Source organism: Zingiber officinale, chromosome 2B (assembly GCF_018446385.1).
Source record: "Zingiber officinale cultivar Zhangliang chromosome 2B, Zo_v1.1, whole genome shotgun sequence".
Taxonomy (NCBI): Eukaryota; Viridiplantae; Streptophyta; class Magnoliopsida; order Zingiberales; family Zingiberaceae; genus Zingiber; species Zingiber officinale.
In genome coordinates this window covers 3,142,939-3,165,156 of record NC_055989.1, presented here as the reverse complement: position 1 = coordinate 3,165,156, position 22,218 = coordinate 3,142,939, and the positions used below count along the sequence as shown (strand labels likewise).

General features: G+C 37.8%; 2 protein-coding genes across 4 annotated transcripts; one reads left to right on the top strand and one right to left on the bottom strand.

The window, feature by feature from the left end:
• The first annotated feature begins 225 nt into the window (after positions 1-225).
• Positions 226-14,897, top strand: LOC122045098 (microtubule-associated protein futsch-like). 2 transcript variants are annotated; one of them, XM_042605170.1, is made up of 8 exons: positions 226-449; positions 591-723; positions 1,819-1,922; positions 10,951-11,122; positions 11,322-11,462; positions 11,551-11,686; positions 11,856-13,181; positions 13,329-14,897. In XM_042605170.1, exons 1-8 carry the CDS (start codon positions 391-393, stop codon positions 14,675-14,677), a joined length of 3,420 nt encoding a protein of 1,139 aa, XP_042461104.1. In that variant the 5' UTR covers positions 226-390; the 3' UTR covers positions 14,678-14,897. The 2 variants fall into 2 exon arrangements, with proteins under 2 accessions (XP_042461104.1, XP_042461103.1); XM_042605169.1 differs by having other exon boundaries at positions 11,856-14,897.
• Positions 14,898-15,664: 767 nt separating this feature from the next.
• LOC122045097 (ras-related protein RIC1-like) lies at positions 15,665-20,582 on the bottom strand. Of its 2 annotated transcripts, none has more exons than XM_042605167.1 (8): positions 20,412-20,582; positions 18,091-18,163; positions 17,038-17,085; positions 16,913-16,960; positions 16,778-16,849; positions 16,547-16,702; positions 16,328-16,431; positions 15,665-16,166 (listed from the first exon to the last, which is right to left on the bottom strand). In XM_042605167.1, the coding sequence occupies exons 1-8, from the start codon at positions 20,423-20,425 to the stop codon at positions 16,073-16,075; spliced, it is 609 nt and encodes a 202-aa protein (XP_042461101.1). In that variant the 5' UTR covers positions 20,426-20,582; the 3' UTR covers positions 15,665-16,072. The 2 variants fall into 2 exon arrangements, with proteins under 2 accessions (XP_042461101.1, XP_042461102.1); XM_042605168.1 differs by having other exon boundaries at positions 16,949-16,960.
• Between the last annotated feature and the right edge of the window lie 1,636 nt (positions 20,583-22,218).

The following is a 22,218-nucleotide window of genomic DNA, read 5'->3' as shown; positions in this document are numbered from 1 at the left end:
CCCGCAGTTCCTAGAATCTTACAATTTGATCACATAACGTTAAATCTCGATCTAACGGGTGGAACTACGAAACGCGGTAGCGAACCGTCGTGAGCTTTGATTTGCCGATTTTACCCCGCTCAATCCAATCCCAGAATTCATGCTACAATTATAAATGACGAGGGTAATTACGTCACTTTGCTATCCAATTTTCTATTTTTTGTTCCCATTTGATTGCTTCGTCGATGAGGTCGGCTGGGGAGGTTAATTGGATAGCCCGTCGATTTGGCGAAGCAAATTGCCGAATACTTCGATTGCGTGGGCTTTGATCTGAAAGTGGTCGTCTTCAATTGTCTTTGTTGTCTTCCACCTTCATCTTCTGGTTTGGGCATCCGATTTGGCTGCGGGGAGATGCAGAGCAGGTCGAGGGTCTCGGAGATGCTGACCAGGAGCTTCAAGCCCCAGAAATGGTGAGCAAATTTCCGTTTCCGTTGCTGTGGGGTCTTAATTTTTTTTCCCTTTGTCTGTGGTATTCTCGTTGGGGCTTCTCGATTTTCTTGCTCTTTCCCCCTTTATTTGCTTATCTCGTTGGTGATTGGATTTGGCGGCAGCAAGACGTCGCTGAAGCTGGCGGTGTCTCGTATAAAACTGCTCAAGAACAAGCGGGAGGTGTTAGTGAAGCAGATGCGGCGGGATTTGGCTCAGCTCCTGGAGACTGGACAGGAGCAAACCGCTAGGATTCGGGTCCGTCTCTATTTACTGAATGGTTAAGTTAATATTGATCGATGATCCAGGATGCAAAAGGGTGAATTTTGAGAATGATAGTTTCAATCAATTTATATGAGTTGACTCCTTGCATGTGTCTGTTTGATTTTTCATCATTGTTTGTGCATTTATTTTATCTGCGTTCATATATGCTTTTGAACGATAATCAACATGTCTTCTTTATTCTCCCTTACGGTCTCCATAGTAGTGACAATGGTATGGCCCTGATCATAGGGTCGCACCATAGGATCTCGGATATTATTGTTTAGCAGCCATTGATTCCTTTAGGATCATGACTGACTGACTAGCCTCGAGGATTGTAAACGAAAAATGTTTTCAAAGCATGACATCTATCCTGCTCCAACCTTAAAAGCGTGTTAGTCTTTTTTTGTTCCTTGCTCCTTGTATGTACAGTAGTTTAGTAGACTTAGCCACATAGGTAAACCAAATTAGCAGAAGTAGGTGTCATGGCTTAATAGACGTTGACTGGTTTTGTAGACCTTTGCAGAGGCATTCATACAAGATGTATTAACTAACTACATGTAGTCCTTGAATTGCACCCAAGGGAGTAGTGGCTGCAGTCCTTGATGAACTTTTTGTAGTAGCTCAGAGTCCAAGGAAAATCCACAACTCATTGTCGATCTCAGTTAAGTCCACTTTAAGATGTACAACAAAGATTGGTTGGTGGATATTGCATTCATCAATACGAAGTGCATTAGGAGGAACATGAAATTCTCATGATGAGTGTGGAAGCTAGCTATGATTTTGCATTAATTTCTTCTATTTGTGTTTAGTTCAGACATATATAATTTAACCATAGATAAAGTCTGCATCTGATTTCTTTTTTATGTCTATTTAGATTTTAGAGTAGTTTAATGCTTGTCAAGCGGCAATATCTTGAAAAAGGATATTCTAATAGGTGATTTTAGCGATATTGCCCTGAGGAAATTTAGAATGCATTCATTATTATGTCTTACTTTCCTTCCCTAGTGAGTTAGTGATATTGCCACTGAGAAAGTTCAGAATGCATACAAATATCTACTTTGTCTAAACCTTCTACATTGATGATTACAGGTTGAACATGTTATAAGAGAACAGAAGACTATGTCAGCATATGAGCTCATTGAGATATATTGTGAAATCATTGATTCACGTTTACCAATAATCGAGTCACAGAAGTATGTAACTTATTTTTTATATTTTGTTTGTTTGTTCATTCTCTAAATTACTTTGTCTATTCTTTCCTCTTAGCACTCAATTTTATGTCTGCCCATGCAAAATATTCAGTTGTTAGATGTGATACATATATAATATATATCTCAGACATAGATATCTTAATTGACAAAAGTGATTGCTCAATTTAAACTAAATGACTTGCCTTTTCTAGTGTCAACAAACTGTAGGAAAAGTAGAAACCCACTCTCTTAATGTGGGACACGTGTCACCAGTCAACCCATGCAGGCAGTAATATTTATTTCCATGTCATATTCTTCTGATGATTTATCTACATGTTGCACTTGAAAACATCTCTCCCTATTTAGATGCCTCTGGTGTGCATGTGAGAACAAATACCTTTATTTTTATGCCCAACTTCTGTAAGGTCATGGCAAATCAACCACCCAAACACCTTACATCCATCCCCCACTGAGATGGCCTTCTCTAAGATTTCTCTAAGATAAAGCAAGCAGAACTATTGTTTTTTAGTCTGTTTCATTATTCTATCAAATACTTCTTCCATTTTTACTTCGTTCTCTTGTGTGAAGCCTCTTAACACATAACATATTTAACAATGTTATCTCATCTTTCCTGGTAAACAGAATTTTAACTTATACAAAATAGATAACTGTTCGATTGTATCATTGATATAAAATCTGATAGTCGGGTTCTGGTTTTTATAATGTGTTTTGTTAAGACACTTTGGAGCTAGTAGATGATGTGTAGCGGAATAAAATTGGAAGCCAAGCTCTCCAATGCTAACAAATAAATTTACTTGGTATCCACCTCAAGAAGAGGTGACTAATCCAAGGATCCACACACGACACTCTCTCCACTATGAAAAATACTCCTCGATAACTACCGGAGATGGAGAAATCTCGTACAAGCTTTCAATACAATAGGAAGAAAGGAAAAGCAAATAAAATGAAATCTTACAAGATTTACAGTATAAACCCTAGCTAGCTTCTTTTTCCTGTTTGGGAATGCCTCTTGACCTTGGAAGTGCAACAACACTTTTACTCCAAGACGCTTCAAGAACTGGCGGAAGACTGGTGAGCTCGGTGAAGAAAACCGGGAGAGATATCTTGGAACAGTGCACGCGAAGTCTTTTATCACGACGCACAACAGCTAGTTTTCCATGCTGTTAGATTAATCGATTAAGCCTTCCTAATCAATTAGGAAGCTCTCTATTCGCGCGAGAATTCTAGCCCCAATCGATCGACCGATCAATTGGCGGTGCCCAATCGATCCGCTGATCGATTGGGGATGCTTCTGTGCTCGCGATTCAGACTCCCAATCGATCGACCGATCAATTGGGCTGATGTTTATCGCAGTACTCTCCCAATTGATCGGCTGATTGATTGGGCTTCGGTTCAATCGATCAGCTGATCGATTGACCTCCCTTGACTTGCTCAATTCAAGCTCAAGGGTTCGCAAATCTAACATCCGGTCAACCGTGATCTGTTGGAACTCCTCATGCCTAGCATCTGATCAACCTTGACCTGCTGGGACTTCTTCACCAAGTGTCCGGTCAATCCTTTGACCCACTTGGACTTTTCTCCTCGTGCCAAGTGATCAGTCAACCTTGACCCACTTGGACTTACCATCTCGTGCCAAGTGTCCGGTCCTCAATGACCCACTTGGACTTCCTTCCACCAGATGTCCGATCACCCTTGACCCGATTTCCTTGTGTCAAGTATCCAGTCACTCCTTTGACCTACTTGAATTTCCCAACACCGGGTGTCCGGTCAACCTTGATCCACCCGGATTTCCATATGTCTGGCTTCACTCACCAGGTCTTTCCATCTGCCTAGCTTCACTCACTAGGACTTTTACCTAGCTTCACTCATTAGGATTTTCACCTCGCTCCACTCATCAGGATTTTCCCACTGCCCGACTTCACTTAGGACTTTTCCTGCCTCGCTTCACTCACCAGGACTTTCACCTAGCTTCACTCACTAGGATTTTCACCTGGCTTCACTCACCAGGATTTTCACCTGCCCGACTTCACTCACCGGGACTTTCACCACCAAGTGTTCGGTCAACATCGACCCACTTGGATTTTCCTTTCTGCCAACTTGCCTTTGCCTAACCTCCAGTTAGGATTTTCCTAGTCAAGTAACCGGTTAGCCTTGACCTACTTGACTCTTCTTCACGTCAAACTGATCAAACCTTGATTAGAGTGGAATTGCACCAACAATCTCCCCAATCGGACGATTGCACCTGCAATCTCCATATATTGTCAAACATCGAAACCCATACATCAAGACTTAAGCTTGAGCCAACTTAAGCTTAGTCAACTTGGTCAACCTGATCGAGGAATATTGCACCAACAATCTCTCCCTTTTTGATGTTTGACAATACTTTTAAGTTAGGCTAATCCTAGCCTCAACTTCTTCTTTATGCCAAAGCATGAATGAAAGTTTCTTTCATTCTCTCCCTTTACTATAGGTCAAATTCCCTCTTTAGGTAATGAAGGCCTAACTTAAACCCTATATTCTCCCCCTTTGGTACACATCAAAAACTCTCCCCTTTAAGAGTTACTCATACATTGTTCACAACCTCACATGTTGTTCACAACACTACAATGAATGTCTTATACCCTTCATTGTATCTAATGCTTACCCTTGAGCATTGAACCACTTAACAATGCTCATCCTAGAGTATTTTCTCTAACGAAGGTTAACCACCTTCCGAGATGTTAAAAAAAAATTTCATGTCCTTAAAGAGTGGCTTCCCCTAAAGACATGCTCCAAACTTTTGTCGTTGCGCCAACAATGACTTGGAATCCCTAAACCTTTAGGAAACCCAAAACATAAAGTTTTGAGGTTTAAAATATTCAATATTGAAACCAACCTCATCCTAAACTTCAACCTAGTGTTCCTTAACCATTTCTCCTTGTTTTCATCCTGAAAACTACCTTTAAATATATATAAATATATTCCAAGAAGTTAGGAGTGGTTAAAGAGACTAAAAATGACTTAAAGTGCTGAAATCAGGCTTTCCCAACCAAAATCAGCCTTCTCAATCGATTGAGGTTGAGACTCAATCGATTGAATCCGTTTTAATCGATCCAGCGATTGATTCTGGGAGCTTCTATTCGCAGAGAAAACGCTTGAATCGATCGACCGATTGATTCAGCAGCGTTGAATACTTGAATCGATTGACGGATCGATTCCGCGAGCTTTTGTTCATGAGAAACCCCATCTCAATCGATCGCTCGATTGATTGAGACACTTCAATCAATCGACTGATCGATTGGAGCTCTGATTTCCTGAGATCCAATTTCAGCGAAATTCATACATGCCCTAAAAATTTTACAAAATTCTAAAATTATGAAAATTCTTATAGACATTATTTAGGGTATATACTATCATGGAAAAATAGTTTTTTAAGAAAATATATCTTATTTCCAAAGATTGACAGAAACTTGTAAAAATTTCAATGTTTCTTCCCAGTTTCGTGTCTAAACTTTTCAATGATGATTACTATCAAAAGATAGCTTTTACTAAGGTTTTCCAAAGTATATTTAAAATGATTTTTGAAACCAATTTCCAATCATGTTCTTTGGGTTCAATGCACATGACTTGTACATTAGCTTTTCTAATGATTGGAGTACACATAACTATGTGTTTTGATGAAATCAAAACTCAAATAGATGTACTAAATCAACATCTTGAGTTTTGTTCATCATTCTAACATCTCACTTGTATCTAATGTGCGCTAAAACACATACAAGTCAACTTATAGTCTTTGTGAGATGTAGATTTTGGTTTTGCCCTAAACTAGGGATCATGCATATCTATCTAGACATTTTAATTCATGAACATCCACCTAGGATGTCACTTGCTAGCAAATGTCATTGTCCTTAATTATAAGGAATTTAAAATTAATGCATGATGGTTTTATGAAATACATCAAGAATAAGTAATTTCCAAAAGAAAGCATACTATAGTTACATGATGTATATATGACATGACATGTAATTTTTGTTGTGTTTTTTCATAATAAGCATAAATACAAAATATGATGTCATGACATATAATGGACAAATAATCATGGCAAATTAACATAGATAAAATATACCTTGATAATCTAAGTATCCTTAATCCTTAGCTAAACTAAATAAAATAATCCTAGGTTGCCCTAATTTTCATAAGAAAATGTCAAATTCCCAATTTGACATTTCTATTGGTTTTTCTTTATTTGTGCCAATTTAAATTAAATCCAATTCCTCATATTTTGACACATTTTACTCTTCCAAAGAGTAAACAATTAATCATTTTCATTTTCAAAGGTTAACAAAAACCTTGAAAATGCCTCCAAGTGTCAACTTTGTCAAGGTTGGGTTAATCACCCTTACCTATTTAGAGTTGACACTCTCTAAACTCATCTAGGGTGTAGAGCTTCTCGGAACCCAAAACCTATTGATGCTCCTTAGATTCTCTAGGTATTCACTAGGGATGACTTCTCTAGATACCTTCCTAATGACCTTCTTAGGCTTCTTAGAAGCCTTGGTCATACTTGACTCACTTAAGTCAATTCTAGGGATAGCTTCCCTTGTGATCTTCTTGATGACTTTTTTTGACTTCTTAGAAGTCTTAGTCACATTGGTCTTGACAAAAATACTTCTAGGAATAGCTTCCCTTGTATCTTTGACTTGACCTCTAAACCTAGGGTTGGTTCCATAACTATATGGAACCCTATGATATGAAGCCACATTCTTCTTGGTCTTAGGTTTGTATCCCAAACCTCTATGTCCATTTGATGTCTTTTGTGTTCCTAAACCTAGGTTATGCTCATTTGCCTTTTTAGAATATTTTCTATTCTTTTTATGGTCTTTTCCAATTTGTCAAGCCTTGACCTCAAGGATTGATTTTCCATCTTTAAATCCTTAGTTTTGGATTTTTTATTTTTCCCTTGAGCATTTCTATTTCTAGGCTTATATCTAAAATCCTTAGAGTTATTGCCTAATTTGTTATCTATCTTTCTAGCCTTAGATTGAGTGATTTTAGCATGATAAGCTACATATTTTTCCTTAACTCTATCATGCTTTCTATTTTCATGATAAATAACATTAAAATGATATAAATTAGAACTAGCATGCTTTTTATCATGGGTCAAAGGAATTGGTTCAATAAATGATACCTTGAGTTTTCCTTTAGAAGCTCCCCCTTGATTTGAGCTTCCTCCTTTGACTTTGATTGGTTTCTTCCCCTTTGGACATTGGCTCTGATAATGTCCATTTTGATGGCAAGTGAAGCACACAATGTGCTCTTTGCCTTTTCAGACCGAGGGACAGATATCCTTGGGCCTCTCATTGCCCTTTGGTGCCACTTGACCCTTATTTTTGTAGCGCCCTTTTTCCCTACACTCAAAACAAATGATATGATCTTTATTATTGACAATTGAAATTGCTATACATTTGCTTATGGGGGTGGCACTTTCTTTATTTGATCCGGATGAGGAGGCTTCTTCTTGATCGGACAATAAAGGTCCACGCTCCCCCTCAATCCTAGAGGTGGAGGTCTCTTCATCATCATCCTCAGGCACATAAAATAATGAGTATCACTCCTTTGCCTTTATCTTTATGCTTTCTTGAAGATGATTTTTCTTGAATTTCTTCTTCCGATATTGAGCACCTCTTAACTTCGGATTCTTCTTTCTCTTGATTCAATGAATTGTCCTCTTTGGATTCTTCTTGATTTTGTACAGTGGAGGGTTCTTCATGAATCTTCACCAATTTGCTCCAAATTTCCTTGGTGTCTTGATAATCTCCAATTTGGCTCATGATTGTGTTTGGCAACAAACTAACCAATAATTTAATGACCTTGTTGTTTGCCACGCACCTTTGAATTTGCTCCTTGCTCCATTTGTCTTTCTTGATGAGCTTGCCTTTTGAATCCCTTGGAGCTTCAAAGCCCTCTATTAGAGCAAACCATTGCTCTATCTCCATCGTGGAGAAATTTTCAATTCTTGATTTCCAAGAATTGAAACTTATGGATACATATGGTGGAGGCACCCTTGTATCATATCCGAGTCCATCTTGGAAATCCATCTTAAAGTTGAGTTTTTGAAATCTTGTCTTGTTGACTTTGGAGCTTCAACTTCTTCAACCTCTAACTCGTTGCCCTCAATGGCAGTTAGTGTTGGACCCCGTGGTAGTTTTGATGTGATCAACCAAGTTGATTAGGTCCTGCTGTGTTTGATCCCTGTGTCTGAGTGTGCAGGAGCTTAGGAGCACAGGAAGTCGAGCGGAAGGAAGGCTGCTCGAGGAGAAGGCTGCTCCGGTGGGCGTGAAGAGTGTGCGCAGCGTTCGAGGGACTTTAAGCCGGGACGGAAGGCTGCTCGAGGAAAGGCCGGGAATTGGGTTCGGGTGAGCCCTATTCCGTTGGCCACAACCAAAGCGAAGAAGAAAAGGAGTCAAAAGAGGCTGGAAATTACTGTAGCAGAAGTTACTGTAGCTTTAAGGCGCCTTAAACAAGCTTGAAGGCGCCCTTGAAGGCGCCTTCAAGCCTGTTGAAGGCGCCTTCAACAGGTCAGTTTTGACCGTTTGCGTGCGGATAAAGTTTTATCCGCTGACCGAGCTGGAGGCGCCTTGAACCTTGTTGGAGGCGCTTTGGACCCTCGGGATAGACTTTCCAGGAGCTATAAAAAGGCCCCTGGAGCTAGGAATTCATTCATTCATTCAAGCTTTCAATTCCTAGCAACTTGTGAGTTCATTAAGTGTGTAAAAAGGCTTCTCCGCCTACGGTGAAGGAGACTCTGCTAGTGCGATCTTCGATTGTCCTGGATTAACAATCTCCTTGGTTGTAACCAGGTTAAACCTCGGTCTCCCGTTTTATTTCTGTCTTTAATTTTATATAGTTGCTAGTTATTTTTATTGCTGCACTTATTTCTGAGTTGAAATCCGAGGAGGGTATTTTTATTTTTTGTTTTCAGCAATTCACTCCCCTCTTGCCGGTCTCCGCTGCACCAACAGTTAGTCCAATGAAGAGTGGCCTGACTCTGATATCACTTGTTAGGACACTTCGCTTATTTCGTAGATGATGTGCAGCGGAATAAAACTCAAAGCCAAGCTCTCCAATGCTAACAAATAGATTTACTTGGTATCCATCTCAAGAAGAGGTGACTAATCCAAGGATCCACACATGGCACTTTCTCCACTATGAAAAATATTTCTCAGTAACTATCGGAGGTGAAGAAATCTCGTACAAGCTCTCAATATAACAGGAAGAAAGGAAAAACAAATACAAATGAAATCTTACAAGATTTACAGTAAAAACCCTAGCTAGCTTTTTTTTTTCCGGTTTGGGAATGCCTCTTGACCTTGGAAGTGCAGCAATACTTTTACTCCAAGACGCTTCAAGATCTGGCAGAAGATTGGTGAGCTCAGTGAAGAAGATCGGGAGAGATATCTTGGAACAGTGCACGTGAAGCCTTTTATCGCGACGCACAACGGCTAGTTTTCCAGGCTTAATCGACTAGACTAATCGATTAAGCGTTCCTAATCGATTAGGAAGCTCACTGTTCGTGCAAGAATTCCAGCCCCAATCGATCGACTATCGATCGACGATGCCCAATCGATCGGTTGATCGATTGGGGATGCTTCTGTGCTCGCGATTCAGGCTCCCAATTGATCGGCCGATCGATTAGGCTGCTGTTTATCTCATCACTCTCCCAATCGATCGGTTGATCGATTGGGCTTCGGTTCAATCGATCGGCTGATCGATTGACCTCCCTTGATTTGCTCAACTCAAGCTCAAGGGTTCCAAAATCCAACATCCGGTCAACCGTGACATGTTGGAACTCCTCATGCCTAGCATTTGGTCAACCTTGACCTGTTGGGACTTTTTCACCAAGTATCCGGTCAATCCTTTGACCCACTTGGACTTTTCTCCTCGTGCCAAGTGACCGGTCAACCTTGACCCACTTGGACTTACCATCTCGTGCTAAGTGTTCGGTCCTCCATGGCCCACTTGGACTTCCTTCCACCATATGCCCGATCACCTTGACCCATCTGGATTTCCTTGTGCTAAGTATCTGGTCACTCCTTGAACCTACTTGGACTTTCCAACACCAGGTGTCCGGTCAACCTTGACCCACCTGAATTTCTACGTGCCTGACTTCACTCACCAGGTCTTTCCATCTACCTAGCTTCACTCACTAGGACTTTCACTTAGCTTCACTCATTAGGATTTTCATCTGGTTCCACTCACTAGGATTTTCCCACTACTTGGCTTCACTTATCGGGACTTTCCTCTGCCTGACTTCATTCACCAAGACTTTCACCTAGCTTCACTCACTAGGATTTTCACCTGGCTTCACTCACTAGGATTTTCAACTGCCCGACTTCACTCACCGGGACTTTCACCACTAAGTGTCCGGTCAACGCGACCCACTTAGATTTTCCTTTCTGCCAACCTTTCCGTTGGACTTGCCTTTGCCTAACTTCTCCAGTTAGGACTTTCCCAGTCAAGTAACCGGTCAGCCTTGATCTACTTGACTCTTCTTCATATCAAATTGATCAAACCTTGACCATAGGGGAATTGTACCAACAATCTCCCCAATCGGACGATTGCATCTGCAATCTCTATATATTGTCAAACATCGAAACTCACACATCAAGACTCAAGCTTGAGCCAACTCAAGCTTAGTCAACTTGGTCAACCCTGATTGAGGAATATTACACCAACATGTTTTAGGTACCCTTTTGTAGAAATTCTAGTACTGGTTATTTCTCCTTTTTCTACTGGTTATTTCTCTCACTCTGAGGTTGTTTTCTCAAGCAAGTTTTTATTGTCTTCATTGTTGGCAATGCTAAAATGCATTCTTCATTTGTTACCCAAGATAACGGGAAATAACAACCTTCTCAAATTGAAATTCCAAATAACTCTACAAGATTGTTGATTGTATTTCTTTTAACTATTTTTGCACAAGATCTTTCCTGGCATTGAATTTTTTAAATCTTGAAAAATGCAAATTTTGTAGGACTTGCCCCATAGATCTGAAGGAAGCAATATCAAGTGTTATATTTGCATCCCCAAGATGTGCAGATATCCCAGAACTTATGGATATTCGCAAACATTTAACAGCAAAGTATGGTAAAGATTTTGCTAAGGCTGCTCTTGAACTTCGGCCAGAATCTGGAGTTAGCCGTATGGTAAGGTCCAATTTATTAAGCTACCTCTGTTTATAGGAAATATGATAAAAGTGGCAAAGCTTCTTCTCTTCTTGTCTTCCCCCTTTTTTTTTAATTGGAAATCAAAAGCCCTCCATTTTTTCCTAAATAGTCTTTTTTTAAAACGTTTAATTCACAAATTTTGCTTATTATTGTTTCCATTTAATTTAATGTTGTTTAGATGGTTGAAAAATTATCAGCAAATGCACCTGATATTCAGACAAAAGTTAATGTCATGACTGAAATTGCTAAAGAACATGACATCAAATGGGAATCAAAAGCATTTGAGGAGCAAGTTCAAAAGCCTAAGGATGACTTGCTGGTAAACTGCAACATTCCATCACTTTTTAGATTTATTGTAAGCTCCAAGATGCAGTTAATTCTAAACTTGTGAATCTGCATTTGAACAGAGTGGTCCATCCTCTTTCAGTAGTTTGGATAAGATGGAAATTAAATCCTTCAATGAGAAACCCTCATTTGTTCGTGGACAGAATAGTGAAACGACTACCTCAGTCTCTCCATATAATACTACAAGTCAACCACAAGGTATTGTCGACTATCCTAATGAACACGACCCATACTAGTACTTCAGTTCCTGTCTAAACGTTTGTTACACGTATGAAACAATTTAGTTTCCCATCCTTGGTTAATTCTGTTTACAAGCTATTTGTTCCATTCATTGTCTAAAATGAGATCTTTTCTGGTGTGGAAGCAGTCAAATCAACACTTGCTGAGGAAGAGAATGTGCATGATTCTAATTGGAAACTTGAATTTGAGGATGCAACTTCTGCTGCTGAGGCAGCTGCTGAATCTGCTGAAAGAGCTAGCATGGCAGCTAGAGCTGCCGCTGAATTAGTAAGGCGTGGGAATGTTTCTAGCCCATCTTCTGGTAATGCACCATCTGCTTATGTTTTGAAAAATGAAGGCTCTCAGTCAACAAAAAGCAAATATCAGGATAGGAATTACACTTCTCGTTTAGAAACATCTGAGGATACTAATCGAAAAGGTTCCAAGTTTGTGAAACCAAGGACACAAGATGTGCAGAAAGATGACTTGGTAAGGACCAACAAATTAACTGAAGATGAAACCTCAAATAATAATCTCGATGGTAGAGAACAACCGATGTCAGAGAAGACTCAGTTCATTGGTTCGGCAGTCCATCCAGTATCAGGAAATAATTTTCGCCAAGATGACACCAAACCACATCATTATGCTCAAGGAAGCCTTTCGGATATTAGATCTGCATCTAACTCTGATGCTGATGATAGTGATAATGCTGAAGGTAATGATGATAGTATTACAGACTATGATCAAGGACATGGCACATATCCTTTTTCAATTCATTCTAATATCTTCAAGGAAAATAAAACAACGGATTATGTTGAGGATCAAACTGAAGCCCATTCTTTCACTGTACATTTTGATGACTATGATGATCAATCAAGGCACAATGAAAGGAACTTGTTAGACTCATTTTTGCCGCAACAAAGAGGATCTCCTAGTCCCTCATTAAACACGGACTCTTGGAGAAATAAGGAGAGTGCAACTGGATTTCTAAATAATGAATTCATCTCCTCACATTCTTTCATAGAACCACAGCAAACAGATTATTCTGAGAAGATAGAAAAGGCTGATTTTCAGGAAGATTCAGATGGCAAACTGCCTCCAAAGTATGACTCGCCAAAATATGACTCTGGTTCAGAAAATGAAATCGAGATGGAGAAAGCAAATGCTGGAGTTCAAAACAACGAAATCAGATCCTCACATTCATTCTCAGAACAACACCAAAGTGATCATTCAGAGAATATCAGAAAGGCTGGCCCTCAGTCAGATTCTGATGACAATCTGCATCCGAAATATGACTCGCCAAGATATGATTCTCCTTCAGAGAGTGAAGACGAGATGGAGAAGGTGAATTTATTGGAGCGCAGGGGATCAAGCAATTTTGTAGATGCTGATAACAGTGCCGGGAGAGGCCCATTACCAGCACAACCTAGTCATAGAACCAGTTCCATGGATGATGCCATGATATTTGATGAAGGTAATCAAGTTTCACCTTCCTTTCATAATGAAAGAAACCTTGAAGTCGAAAAAGGTTCTAATAATAAGGATCGGAGATCTGGTCTTATTGTGCATAATGACCAACAAAGTCAAAGAATTGACATATCTTCTCACTCTGATGATACAGTGCGAGGATCAACAGAAGAAGAATCAGAAGATGTAACTGCATCAAATCAAGGGTATGAAAGTGGAGTCCTGAACTTTGGTAGATTGTCTGGTGGATTGAGGAATAAAGGATACACTGGTCCATCTCATTTACAAAAAAGCAATGCTGATGTTTTATCCAGGACAAAACTAAATTCTTATGATACTTCTCTTAACAACAATGAAGAGACAAATGTCAGTGCAGCAGTTTTTTCGGCAGACATTGAAGAGAAACAGAGTAAAGATTTGCATACAAATGCTTCCAGGATTAAGATAAGAGCTTCTACAGCTAATACGGATACTAGTCTTGGTAGTGATGGGCGATTGGCAGATGGTTCATCAAGATCAGTTTACTCTGAGTATGGAACTGAGGATTTGGGCAGTCCAGTTCATGAGTCAAATCTCCAGCAGCAAGAAGGAAAAGAGCTTAGCAAAGCATTTTTAAGAACCTCAGCAACAAACCCAAGCGTAGACAGCAACACAGAGCAAATTTATGCAACTGGGACTAGACAGTCAAGAGACAGTGTTCGGACCTTCCGAAACCAGAAGTTGAACATGCAAATTAAAACACCATCAGAATCTGAAGTCTCAGAAGAGGGGCTTGACAGTCAGAAAGCACATGTGAGACCATATAATGCCTTGAGCTCCAGAAAGCCAATCAGTAACTCTAATTTTGATGACAGTGAGACGGACAACCTTGGGTCGCAAACCGCTTCAGTAATAGGAGACAGAAATGCTATTAAGTTTTCTCGAAGAACAAGACCCGCAGCACAAGTTAAAGAAGACAAAGCCCCAACCATATTGAATCCTGCAAGGGAATCACAGGCTTTTCAATTAAAGTCTGCAACTGGATCTTCTTTTGCCAAAATCAAGCACTCTGAAGATTTCGAGGGCACCGAGAGGTCCCAGCATCGACAACCGTACTCATTGACCCAAGAAGCTCCGGTGAAACACTTGCTAACTGAACCATCCACGATTAGCGAAAGTCTGAAATTATCCCAGGATAAGTCAAGGCAGTCTTCTGTTAAAGAAAAAAACGAAAAATCAACTACGACCAATTCATATTCGAAAGCAACTTCACGTGAACCTTCAGCGAAACACTTGCCAACTGAGCCATCTGCAGTCAGGGAAAGTCCGAGGTTATCCCAAGATAAGTCTAGGCATCCTCCTGTTGAAGAAAATAATGAAAAATCTACTGCAACCAATTCAAGTTCAACATCAATTTCACGTGAAAACTCTTCAAAAAATTCATCTCATGTTCATCCCAACCTTCCTGATTACGACTCTATTGCTGCTCACTTTCAGTCACTTCGAGCAAATGTGCGTAAGTAGGCAAATTGCTTCTTCTTCTTCTTGGGGCAGTAATTTTGCACAGTAGAAGTTTGTTGGGTAAACATTGGCTTGTTCATTTTGTGGAGAATTATTTTGATTGTTCGATTCAAAGTTTGTGAAAGTAACTAGCGGTTCATCCTCCAGAAAACTTTTTTATGTTGTAAAGTTGAATAAAACTATGAGTGTACTGGAATGTAATAATACACGTCCTTATTCACTATGATGTGTGATTTGGCTCCAAACGATACTATTTTGATATAAAGATCATTCGTTATCTCTAGCAGTGGTACTCAAATGACTGGACTGAACTGGCATTTGATTTCCAATTCGACCAACCTGTTTCGATCCGGTTCTCAAAAGACTGCTGGTGACACGTGGTTTTTTTATGAATTCATCAGTCTGTTGTAAATAAGACAACTCAAGATGCTTAGGGTAGTAAATGAATCAAATATTTAGGAATAAATTTGATAGTTGACTTAGTAAAAAATTATTTATATTCGTTCAATATACATAAAATTAATTAAATAAATAAATTTGAACAACTTATTTAATTAAACAAACAAATTTAAAAATATAATTCAACTAAACAAACAAACTTAAAAACATATATGTTCAATTAATGTTTATGAACAATATTCATGAACAAAACTCTTATTAACTTGCTAAATAAATAAAGAAATCTTCAAAATAGAGAAACAAATTTATATTATTAAATTTAATAACTAATCAAATAAACTTAAAAGGTACAAGATTCAAATAATCAAATAAACTTGAATTGAGAATTCAATAATATCTAAATAAACCAAACTTAAACTAAGCTCAAATCAAACTCAAAATTATAATATCTAAATGAATCAAACTTAAGCTAAACTCAAATCAAACCAAGTTTGAACATTTATTTTAACAGCTTAATTCATTTTAAACTCAGCTCAAACAAATTTGAACACTATAAAGTATATAAAGTTTGGCTCAGCTTGTTCAAAGCCCTAATGGTGCTAAAGCAATGAGATGGCAGTTTTTGAATTCAAATCTCAAATTGGACAAATATTCTGAAGATCATGTGCATGATTATGTTGCAATCTGCGACAATTTGTCAACCTTATTTAAGCATTAGTTTGACAGGAAAATATTGGAACTGGTTGATAAAAACCCATATAAGTTCCCATAGGCATCGATGTGGTAATGGCCAAAAGACCGAAAAGACTGCTTTGGCACCAGACAAGTCATATCGATCTAGCAACAGTTAACAAGGTGTCTCACCCACAGTTAAGGCTTCTGAAGTAATCTGATTATTTACACAAGCAGTCATCCACAACCATGACAGATTTCCATCCCTTAAACGATCCATCCAAAGCACATTCGTTAGGATCAAAGACTACTTCGTGATCGCGCAAATCAGGAGCAGCAACTGCTCCTCTGTTCCACCGGTCGACCTTGTATCTTCACTGTAGCAGCTAAACCAGTGTTCATTGTTGGCTGACTTGCCATCCTGCATAGAAATGCACATTATAGTTTCTTGTACATGATTTAAGGAATCAATTTCATAAAAAAAAAAATGCCAAAAGGGAACATTTCTTTATTTCAGCAGCCATGTTTTGAATAAATACGTGCACCGACAATATAACAGGTATATATATATCAAAGGGAAACCTGTTCTTTATTTCAGCTGCCATTGTCATAAAAGCTTGTTCGACATTTGTTGCGTCCTTTGCACTAGTCTCCAGGAATGGTATCCCGATTTCATCGGCAAATGCCTTCAGTCATAAAACTAGATAGTCTTAATAAAGGTAACTGACCGAGTGACCTCAGCATAAAACTACATTGCTTGATCGTAAAAGAAGGTTCTGAGTTAAGATACTGAGTCCCTACCTTGCCAGTTTCGTAGGAAATCACTCGGTTTGCAGTCAGATCGCATTTATTTCCCACTAGTAGCTTGTTTACACTTTCACTAGCATACCTATCAATCTCACTAAACCATTGTTTCACATTGTTGAAACTTTCCTCATCAGTTACATCATAAACCACCTGGCAACGTGGACAATCATGTTAAACTGAAGAACTTAGCTTGAACACAAACAAAATAGGTGGACAGTTAGTTACAATAATCCCGTGAGCTCCACGGTAATAACTGCTTGTTATTGTCCTGAATCTTTCTTGACCAGCAGTATCCCACTACAGAGGAAAAAACAATTAGTCAAGATAGATAGGTGTTTATAACACAAGCATGACTCTTACAATTTGAAGCTTTATGGTTTTCCCATCTTGCTCAACTGTGCGGATTTTCTGATAAGAGAATAGCATGCATAAGCTAAAGACACCAATCCAGGAAGCAAAAGAGCAAACATTTCACAGATACTTACAAAGTCTACACCGATTGTACTAATGTAACTCTCCAAATATGAGTCATCCTATGCAAGATAGAAAAAATTTACATCAGATGAAAGTGCATGAAAACAGAAATCAAGAATAGGACTAGAAGTAGCTTGAATAAGTTACCATAAACATTGAGTGCTTCATATAAAACCATCAGTACTGACAATTTCTTATTAACACATGAAAATATAAATATATCAAGAGAAGAGTTCCAACTCTACCATGAAAGGAAAAGGTAAAGCTTCTAGAATTAATTTGATTGTTTGCAGTTTAAGCAACCCTTACAGCAACATCATTTTTTATTCCTGAGGGTACAAGTACACGACCATTTACATAGTAAACCTATTATTTGAATCTCAGATATTTTACCTTTTCTATATATTTTTTACTAGTTTATTTTTTATAGCTTTCATTTTCAAAAATTAACAAAGATTGTGCCAGCATGTTTACAAGTTACAACATCAAATAAAACCCAAGCAAACAGAAGTGAATTTTCAATTTTGTGAAATTATTATGTTCTCCTAATCTTAAGTGTAAATTAAATCATTCATTGCAAGTGGACTTGCAAGTAACAAGCCACTTGCATGTGATCCCACACTTCTGAATGATCTACTACCTGCAAACCCACCAGAAAGGAATCAGAAATACCTCTATAAGTCTCTACAAACTCAACTGAAAACAATCCCACGAGTCACCACTTCAACAATTCTTGGTTGAAACGTGACCTATGAACATAAAGGTCATCTTAGAAAATTCACCCACCATGAATAACATTTCTTAAGGTCCTTAATAGTTGACTCAACACTCATGTTCATCCTTAGTTTTGACATCTGTTTAACCCACCCTGTTTTTGTCACAACACTCAAAATGACAAAAAAAAAAAACCTTTTTGTCACAAATAGGAAACCAAGGATATTTTGGTCACAAAAGGACTCAAACATTTAGCAAAAATCTGGACGAAATACAGGCAGGAGAAATACTGAAGATTGATTATAAGTACTTGAAAACTCCAAAGCAGTTGATTTTAAATGAATCCTTACCGCAAACCTCAACAGAAGACATGATTTTCCAACACCTGAATCACCGATAAGCAGAAGCTTGAAGAGATAGTCACTGCAAATACTTACTTGTCAGATAGTTCTTTCTATAATGAGGCTAGATGGCACACATCTCACCAAAGATAACAGGGTTGCAAGTGATAGAACATGAATGAGAATGAAGATATCTTTCAACAAAATAACCAAGGTAGAAAAACACACAAATTCCAATTGGCACAAGTTTGACTCATGAAAGAATGGACCCAGTTTCCAAAATGATTACTTGTGTATCAAAGTCTCAAAGATACCATTTTCATGCATCAAATGAATTCCATATAGGCTATAGCTTTGGCAAATTACAAATATTAATGTTTTTGGGAGGTCGAATCAATCTTGAAGGTTATAGAGATGAATATGCCAATTAAAGAAAAGCTATTTCAGTATTCACATAAGTGTGTTGTCATATTGACAACTTAACCATAATATAAGCAGTAAGTGAAATTGATAAAATGTTGAGAATTGACATTTTGCAAGAATTGGATTTGAAACAGAAGAATAATAAAATTCTATCATAGTTAGAATGCATTCAATCTGTGCAAAAATTGTACATATCCCTCTTGGACCAAAGCACATTGATGTTCATTATCATTGGATCATGATGCAATCGAGAATAAATTGATATACTCATAATGATCCACATTGGCAAGGAACTCTTAGACATGCTAATCAAAGTTGTCAGTGGAGAACTTTGCGCAAAAGATAAGCTAGCATGGGTTCCATTGAGGAGTACAAGTCGCCCCTGCAGAGTTGGACAGTAAGTGACATCCATACGATCCACCCAAACTTATAGGTGGGCCAACTTAGCTTGAGGTTTAATTAAAGAAAAGGTTTTGAAATGTTACCTGTGTCAGGTGTGTGCAAGTGTATGAATAAACCAACAAAGTCCTGCGAGTTTAAGTGCAGCTTCAAATAAAAGGGAAAAAGAGTGCAAAAGAGAAGAGAAGAGAAGAGAGGAGAGGAAGGAAAAAAGAAAAGTTACGGAGATTTTTTTTTTTCTCTTGAAGATCTTTATATGCTTGTGGATTCCCCTCGAAGTTTACTCATGATTTTTCTCATTCATCTTCAATGATTTTCTACATAAATCTCAGTGTTCTTGGGTTGCTATTAGTTGCATTTGAACAATCCACACTTACCATTTATTGCTATTAGTGTAACTTAGAGTCGCCTGGTAAGAAGGGATCTTTTGTGAGTTCTTTTTGTTTTACCCAGACAAAGTTCTCCTTGCTATGTAAGAGAAAATAAAGTATAACCAATCAGTTGTTATAGCCAATTGATAGTTTAGAATGAGAAGAGGTCACACATAGACTAAAAATGAGGTTCATTTAGTTGCATAGACCTGGATGCTAATGAAATCTCTCATTTAAGAAAAGCTCCAGATTCCATTCTGCACAACAAATCAGTAATAACTAAAACTATTGAACCTCAATTTTGACTCAGACAAATTATGATTAGATCTTACAAGGTAAGTTTCTTGCTAAATAAATTTGCAAATAAATGTTTGAAACTTTTGCATAGATGATAACAGTCTTATTTATTCGGTTTGTGTTTGAAATATATTTTATTTAAAATTTACAAACTTGTGAATAGATAGTATTTAAGTTCTTAGAAATATTTTACACCACCATTTTATGAATGCTATGCAATTAATTATAAGTAGGATTTTAGTAAGCATCCTTCTTAGCACTTAAGGAGTCAATACCCCCAATAAGGTAAGATATTTTTCATATCAACTATGAATGTTATTACTCATATCAATTAAGTTCTTAAAAACAATTTTTCATATCAACTATGATATTTTAATGCTTGCACCTACCAACCGGAAGCTTAATATTTTCCAAATCTTGGAGATGGTGCCCTACCCTTCTTCCCACATAACTTCTGAAAAGACAATAAATCTTTGAAATCATCCATGAAAATCTCAAAGTGTCAGACTAAATATGGCCAGTAAGGAAAGATATTTTTCCCCATCGACTACGACCGTTCCTTATCTCCTTAGCAACGATCCAGAAACAAAGTCATATGGTAACTTCGTGCTCTTCCGAACTTAGCGACTCCATGCCGCGCCCCAAATTTAGCCATATTATAGACATCAAAAATAATATCGATTTCAAGCGAAAGATGGAAAACAGGGGAGACAAATCGACCGAATAAAAATTAAAATTCTTGAAAAAGGAAAAAAAGAAGATATGCCCTAGTTAGATCGAATCAGAAGGAAACTTTGCAGAATAAACGACTAGTAGGGTAGGGAAAGGTAAGCCGCTTACAATTCGGGGTTCATGGCGCAATCCCCGGGCCGATCGCTCCTCACAGGCGCCGCTAAAAGCAGGTGGCGACCGAGAAATAGGGCGATCGCTCTGGTCGGCAGGAGGTAAAGGCGATTCAGAGCTGATGCCTGGGGCAGTCTGCGGCAATAAATGGACTGTTCCAGTCCACCATGGATTTTTTTTTTCTTTTAAAAATATATTAATATATTAATCCAACATTATTTTTAAAAGTTTTTCTCAAATACGAAGAAACTTTTAAAATTCTTTTTAAAATACCTTTAAAACTTCTATATATATTTTCAAATGCCTTGATGCCTGACCTCCCTCGCCGTTAAGATGAGGACTTTTAACCTGTGGCTACGATATGGCGAAAAGATAAGTCACTCATTTCGACATTGTAGATCCCATGACAAAATGGGGAAAAAAACTAAAGGGAAAAATACCTTTAATTCGTTGTATTTTCTAGCAGTTTTTTACCTCTATATATTGAAAAAAAAACATTTTAAGTTAGATGAAAGACAATATTTTTTTATTTTTTTAACATTATTAATTACCTTAAAAGGGAAAAAAAATAACCTGACATAATTCTAAAATGAATAATTAGTCACAAACTCACTCAACACTCCTCACCAAACAAAAGAAATCAAACAATAGATAAACAATAATATAAATTTTTAATTAATTATCCCTTTCGTATAGTTGATTTTCTATTATTTATATTGTCTCGGACTATGGTGTAACGGTAGGATATTCAGATTGTAAATGCTTCCCGGTTTACCTGGGACTAAAGGATGTTGGGCTCCTGGACTGCCCGTTGCGAGTACTTTCCGATTTACCTGGTAGCCGATAGGAAACTTCCGTGGGTTTGGGGCGGTCACCCTAGGCTCGACGTTACTCAGCCTGGTTAATCAATTTTTTTTTATTATTTATATCGCCCCTGGGACTATGGTGCAGTGACAAGGTATTTAAGTTGTTATCAAGAATTTTTTTTCTAAATGGGGCACGCAACTAAAGGATGTTAGACTCCTGGACTGCTCGCTGGGAGCGCTTTCCGATTTACCCCTAGGTCTGGTTAATCATTTCTTTTTCTATTATTTATATCGTCCTCGAAGTTATGGTGCAGCGACAGGGTATCCAAATTATCACCTAAGTACCAACGGTTCGAGCCCCAGTTATGACGAATTTATAAAAAAAAAAAAATTCAAATAGAATACACAACTAAAGAATATTGAGCTCCCAAAAATTTAACTCATTAGCTATCCCATAGATGTAATATAAATTATTGTATTACACTAAAGTAAGTATCCGATTTGGTTTTTTGGTTTCTTCTTTGGATCATAACCAAATATTGAATTAGACTAAGTAAGTATCCGTTTTGGTTTTTTGTTTCTTCTTTGGATCATAACCAAATAAAAACTTCTCATATGATCAGAATCCACATTACAATCCTCGATTATTCAACTTAGATGAAATATTTATTATAATTCCATTCATTTTTATACTACGAAATTCGGATGAAATCAAATCTAATTTTGTAAAAAAAATTTCTCCAAATGGGACGCGTAACTAAAGGATACTGGGCTCCTGGACTGCCTGCTGTGAGCGCTTCCCGATTTATCCTGATGACCGATGAAAAATTTATATGAAACCGAACCGATCATCCCAAGTTCGATGTTACCCAACCTAGTTAATCATTTTTTTATTATTATTTATATTTGTGTATGAATGTATTTTATAAAACATTTTACTAAAGAATATAATAATTAATTTTAATATGTTTACCCTTTTATTATTATTAAAAATTATA

Bases quoted from the DNA above. Each gene is read 5' to 3' on its own strand.
- LOC122045098 (XM_042605169.1), top strand. From the start codon at position 391: ATGCAGAGCAGGTCGAGGGTCTCGGAGATGCTGACCAGGAGCTTCAAG. The intron at 724-1,818 runs GTCCGTCTCTAT...TGATGATTACAG, and splicing joins AGCAAACCGCTAGGATTCGG to GTTGAACATGTTATAAGAGA. The intron at 1,923-10,950 runs GTATGTAACTTA...CAAATTTTGTAG, and splicing joins CCAATAATCGAGTCACAGAA to GACTTGCCCCATAGATCTGA.
- LOC122045097 (XM_042605167.1), bottom strand. The intron at 17,086-18,090 runs GTAAGGATTCAT...TATCTTGCATAG, and splicing joins GTCTTCTGTTGAGGTTTGCG to GATGACTCATATTTGGAGAG. The intron at 16,432-16,546 runs GTAGGGACTCAG...TTATGACTGAAG, and splicing joins TTTCCTACGAAACTGGCAAG to GCATTTGCCGATGAAATCGG.